The sequence below is a fragment of the Meles meles genome, chromosome 9, assembly GCF_922984935.1.
Source record: "Meles meles chromosome 9, mMelMel3.1 paternal haplotype, whole genome shotgun sequence".
Classification (NCBI taxonomy): domain Eukaryota; kingdom Metazoa; phylum Chordata; class Mammalia; order Carnivora; family Mustelidae; genus Meles; species Meles meles.
In genome coordinates this window covers 68536458-68558088 of record NC_060074.1, presented here as the reverse complement: position 1 = coordinate 68558088, position 21631 = coordinate 68536458, and the positions used below count along the sequence as shown (strand labels likewise).

The window sequence follows — 21631 nt, the reverse complement described above, 5'->3', positions numbered from 1 at the left end:
TAGCAAAAAAGGCCATAAGTTAGTCAAGCAAATACATTCTATGAACAGGTAAAGCTAAAATACTGTTCACAATTAAACACATGTTCTGGTTAGTATGAAATAAATACCAGGTTATCACTCAATGCTCTACTGCACACCATAAGCATAAGTTGGTTAAAGATGCAAACATATAATCCAGAATAGTTAAAAGACAGTATTTTCAGATTACAGGAAACTAATATTGCCTTTTAATGGACAAGAACAGCCAAAGCATCCAACAGCACAAATAATATATTATTTTTGGATAACAAGCTAGGCTATAAAAAGTTAAAATTTTAATTTTCTTAATTAAAAAAGCATTAGTAAAAACATCTTAGTTAACATATTATAATATTGCCCAAAGCATTAAATGTGTGCAGAAAATTGTCATATTACTAAAAGAAATGAATCAACACATAAACCTTTCGGTAAGAAAACCAAAGACTATTCCACTGGGATACAAAAAAGCTAAAGTTTCCAAAATGTGACCCCTGCGCAATTTATGGGTTAAGCACAGCCTTGAGCTTACATGTCATATGCTTTAGAAAACAACTAAGGATTTCTGGCTCTAGGAAAAAAAAAATTTTCCCAGGAAAATTATTTTATGTTCAAAGGACTTACCTAAATTAACTAAACTTCTAGAGAGTATCAATTCTAAATAAATATTTGGTTGTGTTTTAGCCTTGCCTACTGGGTAAATGACTTACATGGGATCTTTTCCACTTACGCCAAATCTTATACTACTAGAACAAAAGGTACTTTATCACATGGGCATTCTTACAAGTTACCAGTATATAAGATACTTAGGTACAGTACTGTATGATACTCATAGTCCCTATTAAAAAGTTAAGCACAGGGGCGCCTGGGTGGCTCAGTGGGTTAAAGCCTCTGCCTTCGGCTCAGGTCACAATCCCAGAGTCCTGGGATCGAGCTCCGCATAGGGCTCTCTGCTCTGCCAGGAGCCTGCTTCCTCCTCTCTCTCTTTCTGCCTGCTTCTCTGCCTAATTGTGATCTCTGTCTGTCAAATAAATAAATAAAATCTTTAAAAAAAAATTAAAAAAATTAAAAGTTAAGCACAATATATGTAATACTATCATTTTTGGCTATATATATATTCATGTATATAAGTTATAACAAGCAACTGAAACAGTTACAATATTTAAATACAACAAATAAAAAATAAATAAATACAACAGGTAACTTCTATGTTACCTGTCTAGACAATTTATCAATAAAAACACTCAGATGAATTGAACTAGAGAAATTCTTCATATTAAAAATGTAAAGACGGGGGGCACCTGGGTGGCTCAGTTGGTTAAGCGTCTGCCTTCGGCTCAGGTCATGATCCCAGGGTTCTGGGATCGAGTCCCGCATCGCGCTCCCTGCTCAGTGGGGAGCCTGCTTCTCCCTCTCCCACTCCCCCTGCTTGTGTTCCTCTCTTGCTATGTCTATCTCTGTCAAATAAATAAATAAAATATTTTTTTAAAAAATGTAAAGACGGGGCGCCGGGGCAGCTCAGTGGATTAAATTACTGCCTTCGGCTCAGGTGATGATCCCAGGTTCCAGTATCAAGTCCCGCATTGGGCTCTCTTCTCAACAGGGAGCCTGCTTCCTCCTCTCTCTCTGCCTGCCTCTCTGCCCACTTATGATCTTTGTCTGTCAAATAAATAAATAAAATCTTGAAAAAATAAAAAAAAATCTAAAATAAAAATGTAAAGAAAGATTTGGGGGTTTAAACAGGATTATGTCTATGCAAAGAAAAGGTCACTATGAAGATCTACTTTGTACTAAGCAATGAACAGCAACAAACTTAGACTTTGTTAAATCAGAAGGGGTTCTATTAGGTGCTCTCCAAGGAATATGACAGGTGTAGTTGTTACCAGTTACCTACAGCTCCTTGTTGAGGATGTCATTTAAGTCTAAAATTAAGCAAAACTTTACTTAAAAATATACCCAGTACTGAAAATACATTGCACAACATACAGAATTACGTTTATTACAGGCATCAGTAGACATATAAAGTAAAATTCCAATATAATCCAAAGCCTGAAAGGTAAACTGATTAAGAATGGGGAAAGAAACAAGAAACATGGATTACCCAATTAAGTAACTGTCAGCCACATTCTAGAGATAACTTAACGAATTCAACTCCAAATCTGCAGAATTAGGGAGATATCACTTTTCATGGTCTTTTACATTTACTCATAAATTATAACCAGGCCAGAAATTTCTGGCATTTGGAAATAGTGATTCAGGTATGTCTTGACAGCATTTTTGGTAATGTCTAATATATCTTTTCCTACCCCTTGAGTGTACTAATCTTGAACTGCCTTCCAGTTAACAGATTTCAGTGTATGGGTTCATACAGCTCACACATCTTCATGTATTTTCCTGTGATACTTCTTATTCTCTTTATTCTTTCATTACCAACATGCCTGCTCAATTCAAATTCATTCTGTTTCATTCTCAGATCTTAGGATTCTTTTCAAGGGTCATATATTTAGAAATGCTATTATTTCACTGCCAATAGCACCAATTAATCAACAAGATTAATTCTCTCTCTACTATGGAATCTGGAGATGATGTAGTAGAATTCATAGTTTTTACTCTTGTATGTATACATATAATACATAAAAAAGAACATATGCAACCCTCTTGAAAATTAATCTATGGTCTCAAAGGAGACAATGTATGTAGTAAGATTATCAGGTCATCTCATTCAAAAAGAGGAATTTTTTTTTGCTCTCCTGTTAAACTGAGAAGAAACTAAATTTTATATTCATTCTCTAATAAGAACAAACCCCTAAAGGTATGTATATATCTGTTTTTTTGTTTCATAATTTATCATTAAAAATTTATACTCAAACAAACACAGTCAACACACTATGCTTGGAACTTTTCAGTACAGTGAGTAATATCTTTAAATTAATGATGTAATCACTAGCATGTAAGTTCCATGAAGGCAAGGACCATGAATATTTTATTTTCTGTGGTAACCTATATAATATTGAACATTAACTTGGCAATTTGATGGAATATGTGTTCTATAAACAAATAAATATTTTTCTTAACAGTATTTACTCCCTGTACCAATTCACAATATTCTAATGGGTTTCCAATAAACTCCAGGTTTCCCAGTGAAACTCAGAAGGACATGTTCTACTTTACATTAATTTCAAAAACCAGGGAATGCCTGCATGGCTGAGTTGGTTGGACATCCAACTACTGGTTTTGGCTTAGGTCATGACCTCAGGGGTCACGGGATCAAGCTTCATGTTGGGGCTCCATACTCAGTGGGGTCTGCTTCAGTTTCTCTCCCTCTGACCCTCCCCCTGCCCGCACTCCCTCTCTCCCTCTCAAATAAATAAATCAATCTTAAAAAAAAAAGAACAAAATCTAGTAGATGTTACATAGTTTTGAAAGCAAACTTACTAATGTGACATTTAAAGTAATCTTTCTACTATTCAAAATCAAGAACAGAGTTCAAAATGAACACAGTATAATATCTACATAAAAATAACTTATAATACAAGTAAACTTAATGAACATAAAGTTATCTGGGTAAATATTTGTACTACAGTAAAGCTGTAGAAAGGGGGGAAAATACCACTTGCTTATTAGCAAAGGAATACTAACATATTCGTACAAAAACATAAAAGTATGAGGTATGAAACAAATTTAGTCTTAAAAATGAGTTTAGACTAAATAAATTTAGCCTTTAACATATAACATAACATATACTATTTTATAAGGTACTATTATTTCTAAAAAAAAGTTTTGATTTTTTTTTTTAAATGACGGTTATATTTTTTATTTCCAATGACAGTAAAATTTAGATTTCCAATTTTGGTTCTATTTACAAAACAGTTTTGGAAAACACATCTCAAATTCAAACTGGTGAGACCATTTTGTCTTCTAATTGTTAATGATAACCTGATTTGAACCAGAATTGATTAAAATATTGAATTTATTATCTAGCTCTCTTGCTTCTTTTTTCTTGCCTTTTAGGTACTCATTATAACTTCAGTCAGAGGAACTCAGGCACAAAGAAGATAAAACTTAAGTTTATTTCTTATTAAGAGGTATGTTAAAAGATTCTTCTGAGGAGGACATTTAACTTCCTGCCTAAAATAAGGATTCTGAATAAAGATTTTAACTATAGGGGCGCCTATATAACCCATTATATAACTACAGGGGGTTAAAGCCTCTGCCCTCGGCTAAGGTCATGATCTTAGGGACCTGGGATCTAGACCGGCACTGGGCTCTCTGCTCAGCAGGGAGCCTGTTTCCCTTCCTTTCTCTCTGCCTGCCTCTCTGCCTAGTTGTTAACTGTAATCACCACGCTGCACATTACGTCCTCATGACTTATTTATTTTATAACTAGAAGTTTGTACCTTTTGAAACTCTTCAACCATTTTGACCATTCCTTATCCCTCACCTCTGGCAACCACCAATCTGTTCTCTGTATCTATGAGCTTGGATTTCTTTGGTTTTGTTTTGTTTTTTTACATTTCACACATAAGTGACATAATTCAGTATTTGTCTTTCTCTAACTTATTTCATTTAGCATAATGTCCTCATGACAGTAAACACTCCTGTTTCCTTAACAGTTAACTCTATTTGATAATTTTATGCAGTATTATTTTCTATCTTGATTAGAACTAGTGATTCAATAGAACATAATTGAAGTGTTTAACCAAACTGTTTAGATTTTCAATTACTGAATGGACAACTAAGCACAACAGAGGTTTCACATTATTTATAAACTATTTTACATTATTTTTATAATAATACCATAATTAGTCATACCATAATATTTATACTATTTTATACTATCATACACTATTTATACTGTTTATATTATACATACAAAACATTCACACAATAGCCTATGATGTATGCTTAGACATAAAAAAATTAAATCAATTAACATCTCTATTTTAATAAAAATAATTAGTGTAAAATCAGTTAACTATTCAGCCTAAATTAATCAAGAGGGACAGCTAAAATACTATTAAAAAAATTTCCCCTAATTTAAAATAAGTGTCTATGCCACTTAGATTTCAAAATGTTAGTTTTAACATAGCTATTTAGAGTTCCTCTAAAGCATCAACAGTATGCTTTAAATGCATTCTATCATTAAGCTATTAAAGGAAATTTACTGTACCTAGATCCCACTGCGCCATCTCCAGAGTCTTGGCTTCCGGCTTCACTCGGTGTGCTCACAGATTTGGAGGATGGAGACATAGGAGGAGGGACTAAATAGTGAAATAGACAGGTATCCGCTGTTACTACACGGAGAGGTTGCTCAGCTTATGACGTTTCAAAAGTAATTTAACATGAAGTAATTAACAAAAGAGAAAAAAAAGGCAAACCAAAAAACAAAAATACAGGAATGAAAATGAACAGTAGAAAGAAGAGGAGAAAGATAAAGTTAACAATGCATGCTGACAACTCATGCAATTTCTCTGGCAAAATGCATTTGGGTTTTATATATTAAAAAAAAAAAAAAAGCAAGATTACGAAAGGATGCATCTTCGTCCCAGCCAACACCAAATGTGGGCACTAATTTTCAAAGGAGTGCATTCCTTCCCCCTTTCTAACTTTTCACTTTTAAGATCACCAGATTATAAATACTACTGATAATTGTTATCAAAATTAAAACTCTGAAATATTCTCAAAAGTCATTTACCCTTAGTTTTCTGAGATTTATTTTAAAATGTTAATTTTTGTCCAACAAGTTTTATTTCAGAAATTAATGCCTTAAATGATTTCATTTTTCCTTTACCAAGAAAAGGGGCCAATTTAGGGAAAATGACCACAGCTAAAGGAATGGCTCCTTTAAAATGTCCATTAGTTTCCAACAATTTGGGTGAAAAATGCAAACAGGCCATAAAACAGCATGCCTTCTAGACATGATGCATAACATAAAGTGATACATGCAACTTAAATAAGGCAAGACTTATGGTAACTTCCTTACCCCAGTATTCAGAAAAAACTGAAGTGTACAGACAAAGATACAGACACCCAAAATATTCTTAATCCCTTCTTATAAAAAATACACATTTTTCATAGTATATAAAACAAATAGCAAATGCTTTCCCCTAAATCAGCACTCTTAACATTCTGTATCAACAGTTAAACGTGCACATTTCATGCTATTACATTTGTAAAACATTTTGATTACCATTGCAGGAAGTATAGGAGGATCATCACTGCCATCTTCTGGTTAAATTTTACCATAAATGTCCCCAATCCCAAGTATCTTTTTAAAACAATTCTTCAGTATATAATATTAAGTGACTAAAACATTTTATGTTGAGCTGCAAGCCCTTCTTTTAATAGTCTACTGAAAAGAAGGTAAGTTTCTAATTATAAAGGAACTAATCTAAAGAACTACATCTTTAATTAAAAATCTATGTTTGGGGGATAGTCACACACACTGAACCCTTAAAATTATATTTAAATGTTTATACATGATACAATTAAAAAAGGTGGGTTTGCTAATCTAACAAAATGTACAAGTATAGTATGATAAATTACATCTTTTGCCTTTTTTTTTTTTTTGGTAATGTAAACTCGACATCCAACCTGATGATTCAAGAGTCACATGCTCTACTGACGGAGCTAGCCAGGTGTCCCTATGATGAATTACATCTTAAACACAGGCACAAAACTAATCATCCTTATTTTTCCAATGGCAAATTCTATTGGTAGTCAATAGTAAGATCAGAGGAAAGAAAATCATAACTAGAATGCTTCCTGAGATACAGTGATTAAGTCTTGCTGAAATTCCAAAGACTATAAAAACTGAATGTTTCTAATATTGTGACTACATTTCTCAGAAACAATGATAAAATCAGATCACCTTCACATAGTTCACAGGTGGATGGCACTGTGCTAGGTGCTGCGTATACAACCCAAAGTAGCTAAATATGATCTGCATCTAAAATAAAAGAACACTGGGGCGCCTGGGTGGCTCAGTGGGTTAAGCCACTGCCTTCGGCTCAGGTCATGATCTCAGGGTCCTGGGATTGAGTCCCGTATCAGGCTCTCTGCTCAGCAGGGAGCCTGCTTCCCTCTCTCTCTCTCTCTGCCTGCCTCTCTGCCTAGTTGTGATTTCTCTCTGTCAAATAAATAAATAAAATCTTTAAAAAAAAAAAAAAAAGAACATTAATGTCTCTTAACTTCATTTAGGCTACATTCTTCATCTTTTTGTCTGTTTCTCAATGTGAGGCTTACCCTACTCTAAGTCCTAACTGATATAGGAATAAATAGTATCTTACTTGGTTAAAACTACAATATAAAAAAATGTTACCTCAAATTCTTTATGGAACAGGTTAAACAGTAATTATATGTACATAAATATATGAACCTAGCCAATAAAATTGTCAGAAATAAAAGTTACCAAGATAAAAAATAAATTACAGGGGTGATGTACCAAATTATCATAGCTTATCAGCCAGAAGCAAAATTAATCACCATGGCATCACATTTGTAATTCAATAAAAACCTCCATCCCAGAACTGTATCATTTCTCACAAAAGATAGTTTTCAAACCAGTTTATGGAAAAACTCATTAAAGACTCAAAGTTATTATCTGGCTCACCCACTTCATCTTGCAATAATAAATAACATACACTACAGAAGAGACAAACCTAGAAAAAGAAAATTACCATTATTGAAAAAGGAGTAATATTAACAGAAAAAAAAAGGAATGGTAGTGTTGTTTGGTCACTACCATATTTAAACCTAATTAGTCTAGAAAAATCAAAGATTACAGTAATTACACAGTAAGGCAATGCCACCATACTCTCAGATTCAACAAACAACCCCTAAGAACAAACAGCATGAATTCAGGGAGGTTAAAAAAAACCTCTGAAATCATAGTCCCTCAAATCTCAAAAAAGACTCAATTTTAGAATTCATTTGTAAAGATGGTTTAAGAGTCCAACCAGCTTTGAAAATAACAAAAGCCATTACTAAGTAGCTTTTAACAAGTATCTGAGATATAATCTGCTTAATAAGAACAGCAATTAAGTCACATTACTTTTATTCCAGTCATATATGTATATATACACACATATACATAACATGTATACTCATTATATGTTATATATGAGTGTCTATATATATATATGTACATATATATATATATGGCCTAAAACAAGGCTTTAAAGAGCACAAAATAAATATTTAACATTAACATACGTGCGTATTTGAACAATTTTAAGCTTATTAGAAGTTTAGGGCAAAGATACTTATTTCCTTCTTTGAGAACCAGAGGAGAAATATGGAGTAAACTGAAAGACAAATCTATACCATAGCATTCACCGATCATGTAAGTAATATTGAAAGACTGTGACTCTTTAATTATCTAGAACAAAACCCAATCAAGAAGGCCTTTCCTACCAGTTTAGATCTTGGCCTTCCAAGGATATAAAATCATACACTGCTGCCTTTTAGCCTGCAAAGAAACACCTAGATATTTTAAAACCAGAAAGCCCTAGGAATGCACCTAGATTTATGATTAGGATTAAGTTTGAGGTGGCCACTCAGAACTATGCAAACGTCTCAGATAAAGGATGATGCACAGCCCAATTATTTTTTGAGTAGAAGAAAGCCTCTGGCAAGAAAGGGCTTTTGCCAGGAAGGAGAACCTAGGAAAGGTGAACAGCCAAGGAAAGTGAATGTAGGGGGTACGAGCTGGTATGAGACAGTAAAATGGAAGGAGTGACCTTCTGAGATAACCCCAAAGTTGTAAGGCCTCCTCTAGCTAATCTAGGATACTTAATACTCAAACACAGCCTGCACTACAATAATACCCCCTTGTGGATACTCTTAGCCTGGAATAATAACATTTAACTTTTTCGTACCTCCCTCTTTTCATCCTTAAAGGTATTGCTTTAAACCTTACCTCTCCTAAATATTAATTTCTCCCTCTTTATAGCCTTTTCTCCTGATAATGAAGATTAAATATCCTCCACTATCTCTAAATGTTTTGTTTTATTTATTATTTATTTGTTTCCTTTATTCTCTTCAATGTAATTCAGAGCATCAGATAAATTTTTTAAAGAAATTAATAAAAATAAAATCCTGTGGTATTAAAGTACTATAATGAGTCATTTGTTAAAATTAGGCTAAACTTGAAGAAATGAGTTGGTACATAGAAAGCACTCATTCCATCTAAGAATCAGATAAATAAGTACTAGGTATATACTATACAACATGATGACTCTAGTTAATACTGTTATATGATATGGAAGAAAATTATTAAAAGAATAGATTCTAAAAGTTGCCATCAGAAGAAATTTTTTTTTTCTGCTTAGTGTATCTGTATGAGATGATGAATGTTAACTAAACCTACTGTGGTAATTATTTTATAATATATGTAAATCAAACCATCATACAACGTATCTTAAACTTAGTGACATATGTCAAGTATTTCTCAACACAGTGGAAAAAAATGAGATTTAAGGTATTCAAAAGTTACAAGGGGTGCAAAGGAAATAAATGATGCGATTCTTGTCTTTGATTAGCAAAGTTCTTTTGTTTTTTCCTAGTAAAAGAAAATCCTGATAATAAACTATCATAGGAATCAATGTTCTGTGGCCTACTGATACAGACTCAGGCTATAGAATACTTGGCAGTATATGTTTTCATCTCTTTACAAGATGGTTAGGACAGTAGTTATACATACAAAAGAGATTCACTTTATTTTTTTCAATCATCAATGCTTAGTAACTCCATATTGAATATAACATGTCTTAAAAGTTGTACCTAAAATTAACTTTCTTAAGACTGGCCATGTAAATTTAGTTAAAAAAAAAAAAAAAAAGCCATGCTTCTTTTATGAAATGGTCATATTTCAATTTCCATTATGCCTTTTTATGAAATTTAAACAATCAGATTTTGTTTTTTGTAAAGCAGATGGCTTTCTCTCTGCCTTCGGCTCAGGTCATGATCTCAGGGTCCTGGGATCGAGCCCCACATCGGGTTCTCTGCTCAGTGGGGGAGCCTGCTTTCTCCTCTCTCTCTTCCTGCCTCTCTGCGTACTTGAGATCTCTCTCTGTCAAATAAATAAATAAAATCTTTAAAAAAAAATAAAGCAGATGGCTTTTATTTGGCCTTACAAGAAGAAACACATATAACCTAATAAAAATCTAACAAACATTTAAGTGTCTCTTCTGTGCTGGACACCAGGGATAAAAATGTTATATTCTCTGCTTTCAAGGATCTCTGACAAAAAGCAGTCAACTCACCAAATAAATAAGAAACTACCAATGATGAGAAGCTAAAAGAGATTTTATTAGCTACAGCTTTTTAAAAAAATTCTTTTCAGAATTAAAAAAAAAAGAAAAAAGTCCATTTTACGAAAAAAGTGATATTTTTAATAAATCCTCTTGAATATTCTAGCAGTATTTTTATACCTCTATAATTTAAAAATATTGACTAAATACATTCTGTAGTGAAAAGAGAAACAAGTATCCATCCTAAGTCATGACATAAGATGTACTTTTTATTTTGGGCTACTGTCAAAAAAGTTTGGTAGACACTGCCTTCATCTGTATCCTGTATTCTTCAAGCCTAATTTTAAATAAATACTGGAAAGATCTTTAGGAATCTGTCAGAGAATAGAAGAAGGTGATAACCACACAACCCATTTAATATGGCTACTATAACCATTATAGATATAACCATTGTATCTATTATAATGGCCAGACAAGATATAATAAAAGGAAGAAAAATTACAGGCATGATTCTGAGTATGTATGCAGAACTCCTAAATAAAATATTTGCAAATGCATTCAGCAATGCATAAGAAAAAAATCATCTCGGGGCACCTGGGTGGCTCAGTCGTTAAGCATCTGCCTTCAGCTCAGTTCATGATCCCAGAGTCCTGAGATTGAGCCCTGCATCAGGCTCCCTGCTCATCGGGAGGCCAGCTTCTCCCTCTCCCACTCTCCCTACTTGTATTCCCTCTCTTGCTGTCTCTCTTTCTGTGTCGCATAAATAAAATCTTTAAAAAAAAAAAAAAAGGCAAAAAAATCATCTCATAACTAAGTTGTTTATTCCAGAATGTAAGCATGCTTTTACCTTAGAATGCTATCATTATAAATCATCAAATTAGTATATTAAAAGGGGGAAAAAAGCATATGATCATGTCAAAATATGAGAGACCTATGAATCTGTGGCAAGTATTCTGGCAGTTTTAAAGAAAGTCCAAATTCTTTGTGAATTGGAATCAACAGAAGAATATAGTGGAACTGATCATTTCTAAGAGTAAGTCATAAAAATAACAGCTTTTTCCTGGCTTTATCTTTGGATTGCTCACTTTGGAGAACCTGACATTCTGCAAGGATACTCCTGCATTTCTGTGGAGTGGTCCATGTGGACAAGAACTCAGGTCTTTCACCAACAATAGCCAACACCAACATGCCAGCTATGTGAGTGAGGCACCTTGAAACCATATCCTAGCAGCAGGCAAGCCTTCAGATGCCTACAGCTCTGACTGACATCTTGACTTCAATGCCATGAGATACCCTGAGCCACAACCACTCAGCTAAGCCACTACCAAATTCCTAATAGGCAGAAACTATGAGGGATAATAAATATTATTGCTTTTTAAAAAAATCAAACCAGAAAAATACAGAAATAAATAGAAAACTTGAATAGACTACAACCTTAAAAGGGACTTAAAACAGTGAATAACCTCTGCCTCAACTACTCCCTGAAAAAAAAAGTTGTAATCCCAGGCAGTTTTACAGTGGAATTCTACCAAGTTTTAAAGGAACAGGTAACATCTACCCTTTAAAAGCTATTCTACAAAATATCACAAGGAAAGCTGTCCAATTTATTTTAAAATCATAACCCCGATGGCCAATGAATACGGGCAGTACAAGAAAATTATACAGAATACTTAAGTCATAGTAATCGAAACTGGGTTAATAGTATAGAATCAAACCAAGTGGATCAACAGTGAAAATACAGAGCCCAGAAATGTCATGAATATATGGGAAGTGATTGTATGACAAAGTTGGCATCAGGATCAGTATGGAGAAAGAAGGACTATTTAATAAATGGAACTGAGGAAATTAGCTAACTATATAGAGAAGAACTAGACTGGATCCCTACCTCATACTATATTCAAAAATATAATCCAAACATCTAAAGGTAAAGGCTGAAATTATAAAGCCTAACAGAAAAAATGTAGGAAAATATATATTGTGTCTTCAAAGAAAGGATTTCTTTAAAAAAAAAAAAAAAAAAAAAGACCAAAAGCACAAAAAAGGGTTATAATTGACAGGTCTAACTAAAATCAAAATGAAGGATTTGAACACATTAAAATGAAGAATTAGGTTCAATGAAAGATACTATAAACAGAGTTAACAGGTAATAAACTGGGAAGTTGTTTTTTTTTTAATACTACAACAAAGAAGACCTCCCCTAAAATATACAAGGAACTCCTGCAGCAAGATAAAGAACTCTAATAGTAAATGGGCTCACTATATGAATATGCAACTCATAGAGAGAAAATAATAGATACTTGAGAAATGGTTAACCTCACTATAAACAGATAAATTTATATTAAAACATTTTGGTATACTACTTTATACCCATTCAAGTTGGCAAAAATTGCTAAGTCAGAGAACACCAGGTGATGATGTGGATATGGTAAAATAGTTACTTTCTCATTCACTGGCACTGGGAGGGTAAACTTGTAGTCATTCTTGAGAGTGGTATGTAGACTCTAATAAATGTCAAGTAAGCTTATACACAGTAACACAGCAAGTCAATTCTTAGGCATACATCCCAGAGAAACTCTTCCACAGTTCTCAAAAGTAAAGTAGGTATTCTTTGCAGTGTTTACTGTGATAGCAAAGAGATGGAAGCAATCTAAGTGCCTATCACTTGGGGAACAGATAAGTAAATATCGTATATAATGGAATACCATGCATCAGTCAAAAATAAGTAACTAGATCTGTATTTAGCAACATGGGTAGGTCTCAACTGCTGCTTAACAAAAAGATACAAACAGAACAATACATATAACACAATGTGTTTATGTGTATAAAACATACATGCACACACATATATATATATATACATGAAACCTTGAAGTATGTAAACACAGGTAGGACAGATTAAAAGCACATATGTTAAAAATGCAAAAATGCGTACTTAAGCAAGACTGGGAAGGGGGATGTGGAGATGGGGAATAAGGGAAAAACACGCACACTCACGCACACTCACACACACACAAACACACCTCCGAAGAACGGTCTTTCAAGACTTGATAATGGAGGAGGGCCATGAACTGAGAGATATGAACAAGTGAATTCAGTAAAACTGAAACACTAAAAATAGAAAAGGGAAAAAAAATCCCATAGGAGGAAAACAAAGCCAGCAACAGAAAGACTGATCAAAGACTATACAACTAAAGAGAAAACTTGGTTTAGTTACTATTTTATTAACAATACTGTTCTCATTCATTTACTTTTAAAATTGCAATATGAATGTAAACTCATTAAATAAAGACATATACATATATTTCAATCTTCAAATGCTATCATTATGGAAAAGGCAAATGAGTTGAAAGAAGTTAACAAGAAGCAGACCATGAGAGTAACCAGCTTTCTCATCTTAAAACCTTTTAGAGATATCAGCTCTAGAAAGTTATGTTGTAGTTCACGAAGGCAAACAGCAGTTACTATTTCTAGTATTTGTTCCCCGAACTAGATGGAATTAGCCGCCGACAAACTAACCCTAAATGACAAAGACCATGTCAAACTAAAATATTACATAACAGCATCCAGGTTAGAATTATTTTAAGTAAGTGTTTAATGCTTTCTGACATGTAACTAGATTGTCTTCAGTACCTCTACTATTTCAGCTTTTTGGTTTAGTACTCTTATCAAAATGAAGGGCCCAAAAAAAGAACAAGTCAAACTGCTGCATAATAGGCTACCAATATTATTTCCCTTATTAGCAACGAGAGCAGAAAGCTATCTTTTCCTTCCCCTCCTATATCTCTGAACACTGACATACTTTTAGAATTTTGATTCATTATACCTCTCTTTAACCTACAGAAAAAAATACAGAGTTAAGATCAGGAGCCATTTTTAAGCTAAATACAGTATGGCACAGAAACTTGTTCAACAAATGTTGAAATAAATTACTGATTTAATAAGAGAAGTCAAATGGTTGTTCAGTGTATGTTAATAAGTACCCTTAATCTTGCAGCTCTCGTAAACAAACAAAATAACCATGTATTGGCACATGTGAAAAAAGATAATTCTGAATAAAGTATAAGATTAGTTATTTTTAAGAGACACAAATAAGAAAAATATGCAAAATATATTAAAGTCAATGTATTCATCTTAGATATATCTGAGCTTAATAACATCTATTCTTGGCTCTTATAAATGGATATATTCTTATCCTTACCAATGGGAGATTCTGGAGTTAGCCCCATGCTTTGAAGCAATGCTTCAGCTTCTCTTCTTTTTTTTTCAAGATCTGATTCTTCTTGCACAGGAGCAACTGCTTCCTTCTTCTGATCAGTCTATTTTTAAAGTTGAAAATTTAAATTTACATAGGCTATGTAACATTTCTGCTTGCAAAAAAAGGTACATTTTAAATAATGAACACTGTTTACTCTTGGGGGGGATGTCTTGGTTTTGAATGCACATTACACTCATTACATGAAAACCATTCCCAGTAGAGTTCTAGTAAGTAATCTCCAAAGGATATATAATCAAGGAGTTTCCACAAAAGTTTTTACCTAATAGGTAAATTCAAAAATCCAGCCAACTTCTATTATCTACAGTATGAAATTGCTATTCAGAGTTAGGAATCGTGGAAACGTCCCCCAGTGGCACAAAAGCTTAAATATAAAGGCCACAACACTATAAAAAAAATTACTTAACAGGTAACAAAATTTAAGTAAATGGACAAAGTGATTTGTTGAAAATCAAGTATGAATACCTCAAACTTCTGTATGAAGTCTTCACTGTATTTATGCAATTTTATGTAGAAGATGTTTGTCAAAAATTCACCTGGAAAAAGGTTTTTATTTTTGTTTTTTAAATTATAGGTCTTATTTTTATGACAATGAAAACATGGTTGAATTTGGTAAAGTTAAAATTCACTTTTGCATAATACAAAACATTTGTTATCAAAATTATTGCCAGCTTTTATTTCAGTCACTTATAGTTTTAGCAAAAATCTCCCAGGTAAACTAGATAAGCCTCAATAACCTCAGATCATCCAAAACATCTCAAATGAAATTTAGGCCTTCCGAGGGAAAGTTTTCTATATACACCTCAGATGCCTATTTTGTCTAGACAACTATTACTCATACAATTATCCACAGTGAATTCTGGCAATCATAATATTCTATGATACCACTTTATTATTTTTTTTTAAAGATTTTATTTATTTATTTGACAGAGAGAGATCACAAGTAGACAGAGAGGCAGGCAGAGAGAGAGGGAAGCAGGCTCGCCGCTGAGCAGAGAGCCCGATGCGGGACTTGATCCCAGGACCCTGAGATCATGACCTGAGCCGAAGGCAGTGGCCCAACCCACTGAGCCACCCAGGCGCCCAGTCTATGATACCACTTTAACTTAAAAAAGTCATCAGTGGACTTCATCACAATAGCCAAACAGGCTCTATTATCAAGTTGACACTTTACCTGTATATATAGCAATATATTAGTAGACTCATTGTTTAATACTATTAAATTATCTCTTGTAATGTTTTATAACCTTTAAATCATCTATAAATCATATAGTAGATATCCCTAGACTATTTATGCCAATTATGGCCATCTTAGAAAACAAAAATCAAACATGCTCTCAGCACTGAAGGGTCTAAGGCTATAGACATTACTTTGGAATGGCTCTATCGGAGTTAACTTTTTTTTTTTTTTTTTTTTTTTTTTTTTTGGTTTTTAACTGATTTTTTTTTTTTTTTATTTTTTTTTTTTATTTATTTTTTTTTCAGCGTAACAGTATTCATTCTTTTTGCAAAACACCCAGTGCTCCATGCAAAACGTGCCGGAGTTAACTTTTAATCAAAGAGCTAACTTAAACCTCCAACTTTCTTACAATAATATATCACAGAAAGGTTCAGAATAAATTAGAAAATTCTTCAAAGGCCTTTACAGCATCATAAAAATGCTGCATGCACATTAATTGTACTTTTACTTTTTCTGATTTTTCTTTTCCCTTAACAGATTTCTAGAAATCTTGGTTATTGGCTATCAAATAGAAACCTTGGTACTAATGTCACACTTAAGACAAATTATCTTACACTGATCATTTAAACATATTAATTTAAAACATACCTGTGGTAAAAGTATGCAAATCTGTCCAAATAGTTGGGGAAAATGTACATATCTATACAGCAACAAGTAAAATATCTCCACCTCAGGGTCAATGTATATTTGCCATACATGATAAAATGGTGATGTGAAAAATCAGAAGACATACCCATCTGGTCTATCCTTAAGGTAATATCAGACCTACTGCTTGGCAAAAATATTTCAAGGAAAATGTTTCATAATGAAAGAGATAACAAATTCCCTAATCAATTAAATAATCTATTATATATTTCTCTTTTCTATTATTTATTCTGACAGACTGTTAGCAGTGCAGACTAGCAAAGCATTTAGATAAGGAAATTCAAATTCCAAACTAAGTTATGATATATATGCCATGTTTTATGAGCTATTATAAGGCAGATGTCCCTTAATTTATATAACAAACACACACCTAAAAGAGAAATATGTAGATTGAGTTTTATAAACCAAATCCTCAAAATGCATCAATCTATACGAAATATTTTTATTCAGTAAAACAATTATATTTTAATTTATTAATTTTGTCATTTTCACATACCTGGCTTCTTTAAAGTAAAATTCACCTACAGTGCCATATTTGCAGTCACAACTGCTGGATTTTTAACTATTCTGAAAGTATTACATAAAGGTGTAAGTATTTGATATTAAATCCAATTATTTTACATTGTTTACTTAAAAAAATAAAACATACTTCCTTTTTCTTCCTTTCTTCTTCTTTTCTCTTCTTTTCCTCTCTGATTTGGGCCAACCGCTGCTTCTTTCGTTCCAATTCTGCCTTTAATTCACTTTTGTCCGACATGTTTGTGACCTTAAAAAACATATAATCATTTACAATCATTACTACGTTGGTAAAAGTAGCACTCTTTTAAAAAATACATCTCTCTCTCTCTCTCTATCTGTAAAAAAGAAAAAAAAAATTAAAAAAAAAAAAAAAAGGGGCGCCTGGGTGGCTCAGTGGGTTAAGCCTCTGCCTTCAGCTCAGGTCATGATCTCAGGGTCTCTGGGATCGAGCCCCGTATCGGGCTCTCTGCTTGGCAGGGAGCCTGCTTCCTCCCCTCTCTGGCTGCTGCTCTGCCTACTTGTAATCTCTCTCTCTCTCTCTCTCTCTCTCTATCTGTAAAAAAGAAAAAAAAAATTAAAAAAAAAATACATCTTCAAGAAGAAAATTGTCTCAAGAGGCCATGTAGTTCACTGCTATCAAAAGACAACATATAAACTCTACCTTTTAATTATGGAAGCATATATATTACTAAGTCTTGAAAAACATTATAAAGAAATGTACATAAATATTCAGAACTGAACAAAGTAGCTAGCACCAAGTAAGCTCTTCACATGCCCAGATTTAACACAATGTCTCAGACTCTTTTTTTTTTTTTTAAGATTTTTTATTTATTCATTTGACAGAGATCACAAGTAGGCAGAGAAGCAGGCAGAGAGAGAGGAAGGGAAGCAGGCTCCCCGCCAAGCAGAGAGCCCGATGCGGGGCTCGATCCCAGGACCCCGGGACCATGACCTGAGCTGAAGGCAGAGGCTTCAACCCACTGAGCCACCCAGGCGCCCCCATGTCTCAGACTCTTAAAACAGAGGACATGGGTTGGCATTAGGTAACTCTTAGGTTATACGACATAGAGCAAATCTATTACCAGTTTTGCATTCATCCCTAAATTTTTGATTTAAAAAATATGCGGTCAGACAAAATTCCCGTAAATGACATGTAACAGTAATAATATTCAGGAGAAGCAAAACACAAAACACAAAATTTACCATGATTAACTATCAAATATATTCAAATATATTTAGTCAAAGCCCAACAGCAAAGTCTGACCAGCTCATCCTCCCAGGCCGGAAGCTCCGTGACTGACAAGTTCACTTTCTCAAAACTACAAGGAAGAGAAAGCCTCTGTCATTTTGTGCTACAGCCTCCACGTTCGGGCACTTTGCAACATACCCGGCAAGGGAAGGCGCTGTCAACGCCGTGTACGAATGACTTTTATTTATAAAATGAGGGCAAGGTGGAAAGAAGTCATTTTTCCCCTGAAGTCACCACCAAGAGGGCGCGGTCCAGGATAGGGCGTCTAGGAGGGGAGCCACTGGGCGCCGGAAAACTTCGAAGCTCCGCGGGCCATCCTCCCCGGTGAGTCAAGAAGGGAAACCAGTGGTCTCGTCTCCCCTGGCCTTCCTGAGTCACCGCACCTGGCTCTCCCCGCCTCTCCTTCGGGAGCCGGGTCGGGCAGCGCTGTCAGCAGGAACTGCCAAACCGCCCTTTGAGCCCGGACATGAGACACAGAACGCCGAAAAGCGTTGAGGCTAGCACAGTCAACTCACCTGTCAGCTAGCGCGATGGGATAAAGAGTCCACCCGCCGGCAACGTCCGGATAACGTCCCTCTCTTTCACTCCCAACTCCCAAGAGTCGCAGCCACTAGCTCCGCGGCTTCCCGAAGCACACAAAGAAGGATGGGCGGCGGCTACTACGGCGAGAGCTTAGGGACAAACAGCTTCACCAGAACTAGGTCGCTCCCAGACAGAAGGGGTGGAGCCCTGCTGCGTGAATTTCAGCCTCTCCGTAAGTTACCTCTGTAAAGTAGAAACCGAGAGATAAGACAATGAACCCACTCAGTCTAGTGTCTCTAAGTGTTTCCACTTTTCCAAGAACTGGAAGAATACGCCCTCGCCTGTACGGATGCAGACGACCGGAGAGAACTACAATTCCCAGCGACAAGGGAATCCTGCGTGCTACGAGCAATGCATTCTGGGAGTTATGGTCGCTGGTAGTCGCAAAGCATGGCGGGACGTGTAGTGTTTTTCTAGGCTTGCGGTTTCCCGCTTCAAGGCCTTCTATGTTCAGAATTCCCGAGAGAAGCTTCTAGGACTTCCCTTTAACGTATTCTAGTCCGTTGGTCAGTGCTCACAAAATCGTATGTGTTATGTTAAGATCTTTGACTCAACATTGGCCAGATTTTAAGAAGGGTTCTTTCCCAGTGGTGAACTTAACGTATTTCACTGCACATGGAGAACATTTTTTTTTTTTAGGATATATACACCAGTTTTAGGAAAAAATGCCTTATAGAGCTTTCATGTGGCATCTACGGCAATAGCTAAAATATAAAACTAAATTTTGAAAATGTAATGTAACCCATTCTGTCATAAATGTAACCATTTGTGTTTAATTAGAAAAAAATCTGGGGGGTGCCTGGGTGGCTCAGTGGGTTAAGCCTCTGCCTTCGGCTCAGGTCATGATCCCAGGGTCCTGGGATAGAGCCCCACATCGGACTCTCTGCTCAGCAGGGAGCCTGCTTCCTCCTCTCTCTCTGCCTTCCTCTCTGCCTACTTGTGATCTCTGTCAAATAAATAAAATCTTTAAAAAAAGAAAAAAAAAAAGATTTGGAAGTCTTTACTCAGTTTTTACTAGTATTCTTGAGCGGTTGTAAACCTGCTTAGCTGGAGTGTTAACAGTTACGAAAATTCGCAGTAAAAACTTTTTTTTTTTTTTTAAAGTAGGCGTGGAGCCCAATGCTGGGCCTGAACTCAACACCCTGAGATCAAGACCTGAGTCAAAATTAAAGTCTAGAGTCAGGTGGTCCAACCAAATAAGCCACCCACGCACCCCAGCAATAAAGACTTCTAATCCCCATATCTTTTAAGTTTCATCGTGTACACATGGAATATTCATTTGAGTCTACAAATAAAGTGATTACTGTTGGAATAAATAAAAAGATAAATAAATGTTTATCAGCACTGCAAATAATTCTCCAGTACTTCATTGCAGTGTAGTAGGTAGCATTTTGATTTTCTCTCAAGAATTTTTGAAAAGGGAGAATTTTACACTATTGAAATCAATCATTTTGCACTATTGAAATGAAGCAAGAATGGTTTCCACAACTGTTAGGTTTTTTAATATACGAAAAAGGAAAAGTTATTGGAATATAAATTTGCCAGAAATTTAAGGGTCAATACACATTTTCAATTATCTTATTTAAATAAAGCAGTATTTGGAAAGAAAGCTAACACCAAAGCAATGTCTTTCTTATATTCTAGAGGGACATTGCCCAAATCTAGGATTAACCTTTAGGATTTAAATTCTAAGCCCTTGGGCCTGTGCCTAGTCTTTTCCTTATCTTACCCTGCTTATATAAAAGATAAATATATCAGAAATAAATTTGAGAAAGAAAATTCAATTTCAAGACTTTTCCCCATAACCTGAAAGTTCAAAGAGCCCTATAACTGTACTACATTTTTCCTTTGTAATATTTTGTTTTTAATTTTTATTTAGTTTTTTATTAATTTGAAAATTTGTTATTGGTTGCCTACCATGTGCCAGGAATGGTACTAGGTGCTGTATGTAAGATCTAAAATGCATATCTCTGTCAGGACACTCAGTTCAACTAAGTATTACAATGAGATTCAGTAGGGAAGTGATGGAAACATTCTGGAAAAGAAAAATTTCAGAAGGAGATGATTCCATAGCTCAATCTTTGATTTCAGAAGATTGAATAGAAGTTTACCAAACAAAGAAGATGCAAAAAGTTGCCTTAGGAAGAGGAAGGAATATGACCAACGTACATAATATGACAGCATGGACTACTGGAAAATCTGGAAATAATTCGAAATGACTGTAGGCTAGGCAAGAGTTAGGGAATCAGGGAATGAAGTCACAAGTAGGGTCAAAGTCACATATCCTAGTTTAGAGTCCTGAAGATGATGTGAATCCACTGACAGATTTTAAATAGGAGGATGGTATAAGTTTAGCATACTAGACATTTGACATTTGGAAGTGGTCTGAAGAAAGTATGATATGATAGTATTTTTGGCCCTCAGACTCATTTCCTACCCTTCTTCGCCAGCCAACCTCTATGCCTCTGGGGAGTGACCTTGGCTTCTTTGATGACTCCCTTGTAGTTGTGTTCAACTAATGAGAGGCTTAAGCAAGGTTATCAGAAGGCAGACGGAAGGTGAAATTTGGCATCTCTTCTCTACTTGTTCCCTCTGCTGATGTTCTATCTCCAAAAGTAGCTTCATTCATTCCTGGCTACAGCTCTTGCAAGCGGCCCCTCCTCCATGGCTCTACCTTTCACTGGGCTCTAGAAACTTTATTTTCTCATTTTGTCTCCTTAGCATCCTCTCTGTAGCTAGTTACCAAGTGCCTCATCAACTCTTATTTGCTCACTTACCTATGTCAGCCTTTCTGTAACTGGTCCTTTCATTAAATTATCTTTATTTGAACTCTTTGGGTGAATTCTGTTTCTTGC

The 21631-nt window shown here is 34.8% G+C and overlaps 1 protein-coding gene across 11 annotated transcripts in view; it reads right to left on the bottom strand.

Moving 5' to 3' along the window:
- Nucleotides 1–19030, bottom strand: part of DYNC1I2 (dynein cytoplasmic 1 intermediate chain 2) — a 57013-nt gene extending 37983 nt beyond the window's left edge. For 2 of the 11 annotated variants that reach the window (XM_046019147.1, XM_046019153.1), the window contains exons 1-4: nucleotides 18710–19024; nucleotides 17076–17192; nucleotides 14467–14584; nucleotides 5186–5276 (exon numbers count right to left, since the gene is read on the bottom strand). In XM_046019147.1, coding sequence (XP_045875103.1) covers nucleotides 5186–5276; nucleotides 14467–14584; nucleotides 17076–17183 — 317 coding nt within the window. In that variant the 5' untranslated portion in view covers nucleotides 17184–17192; nucleotides 18710–19024. Of the gene's footprint in view, nucleotides 1–5185; nucleotides 5331–5998; nucleotides 6017–14466; nucleotides 14585–17075; nucleotides 17193–18709 lie in introns of all 11 variants that reach the window. The other 9 variants (XM_046019146.1, XM_046019145.1, XM_046019151.1 and 6 more) reach the window with 9 other exon arrangements.
- Nucleotides 19031–21631: the final 2601 nt, after the last annotated feature.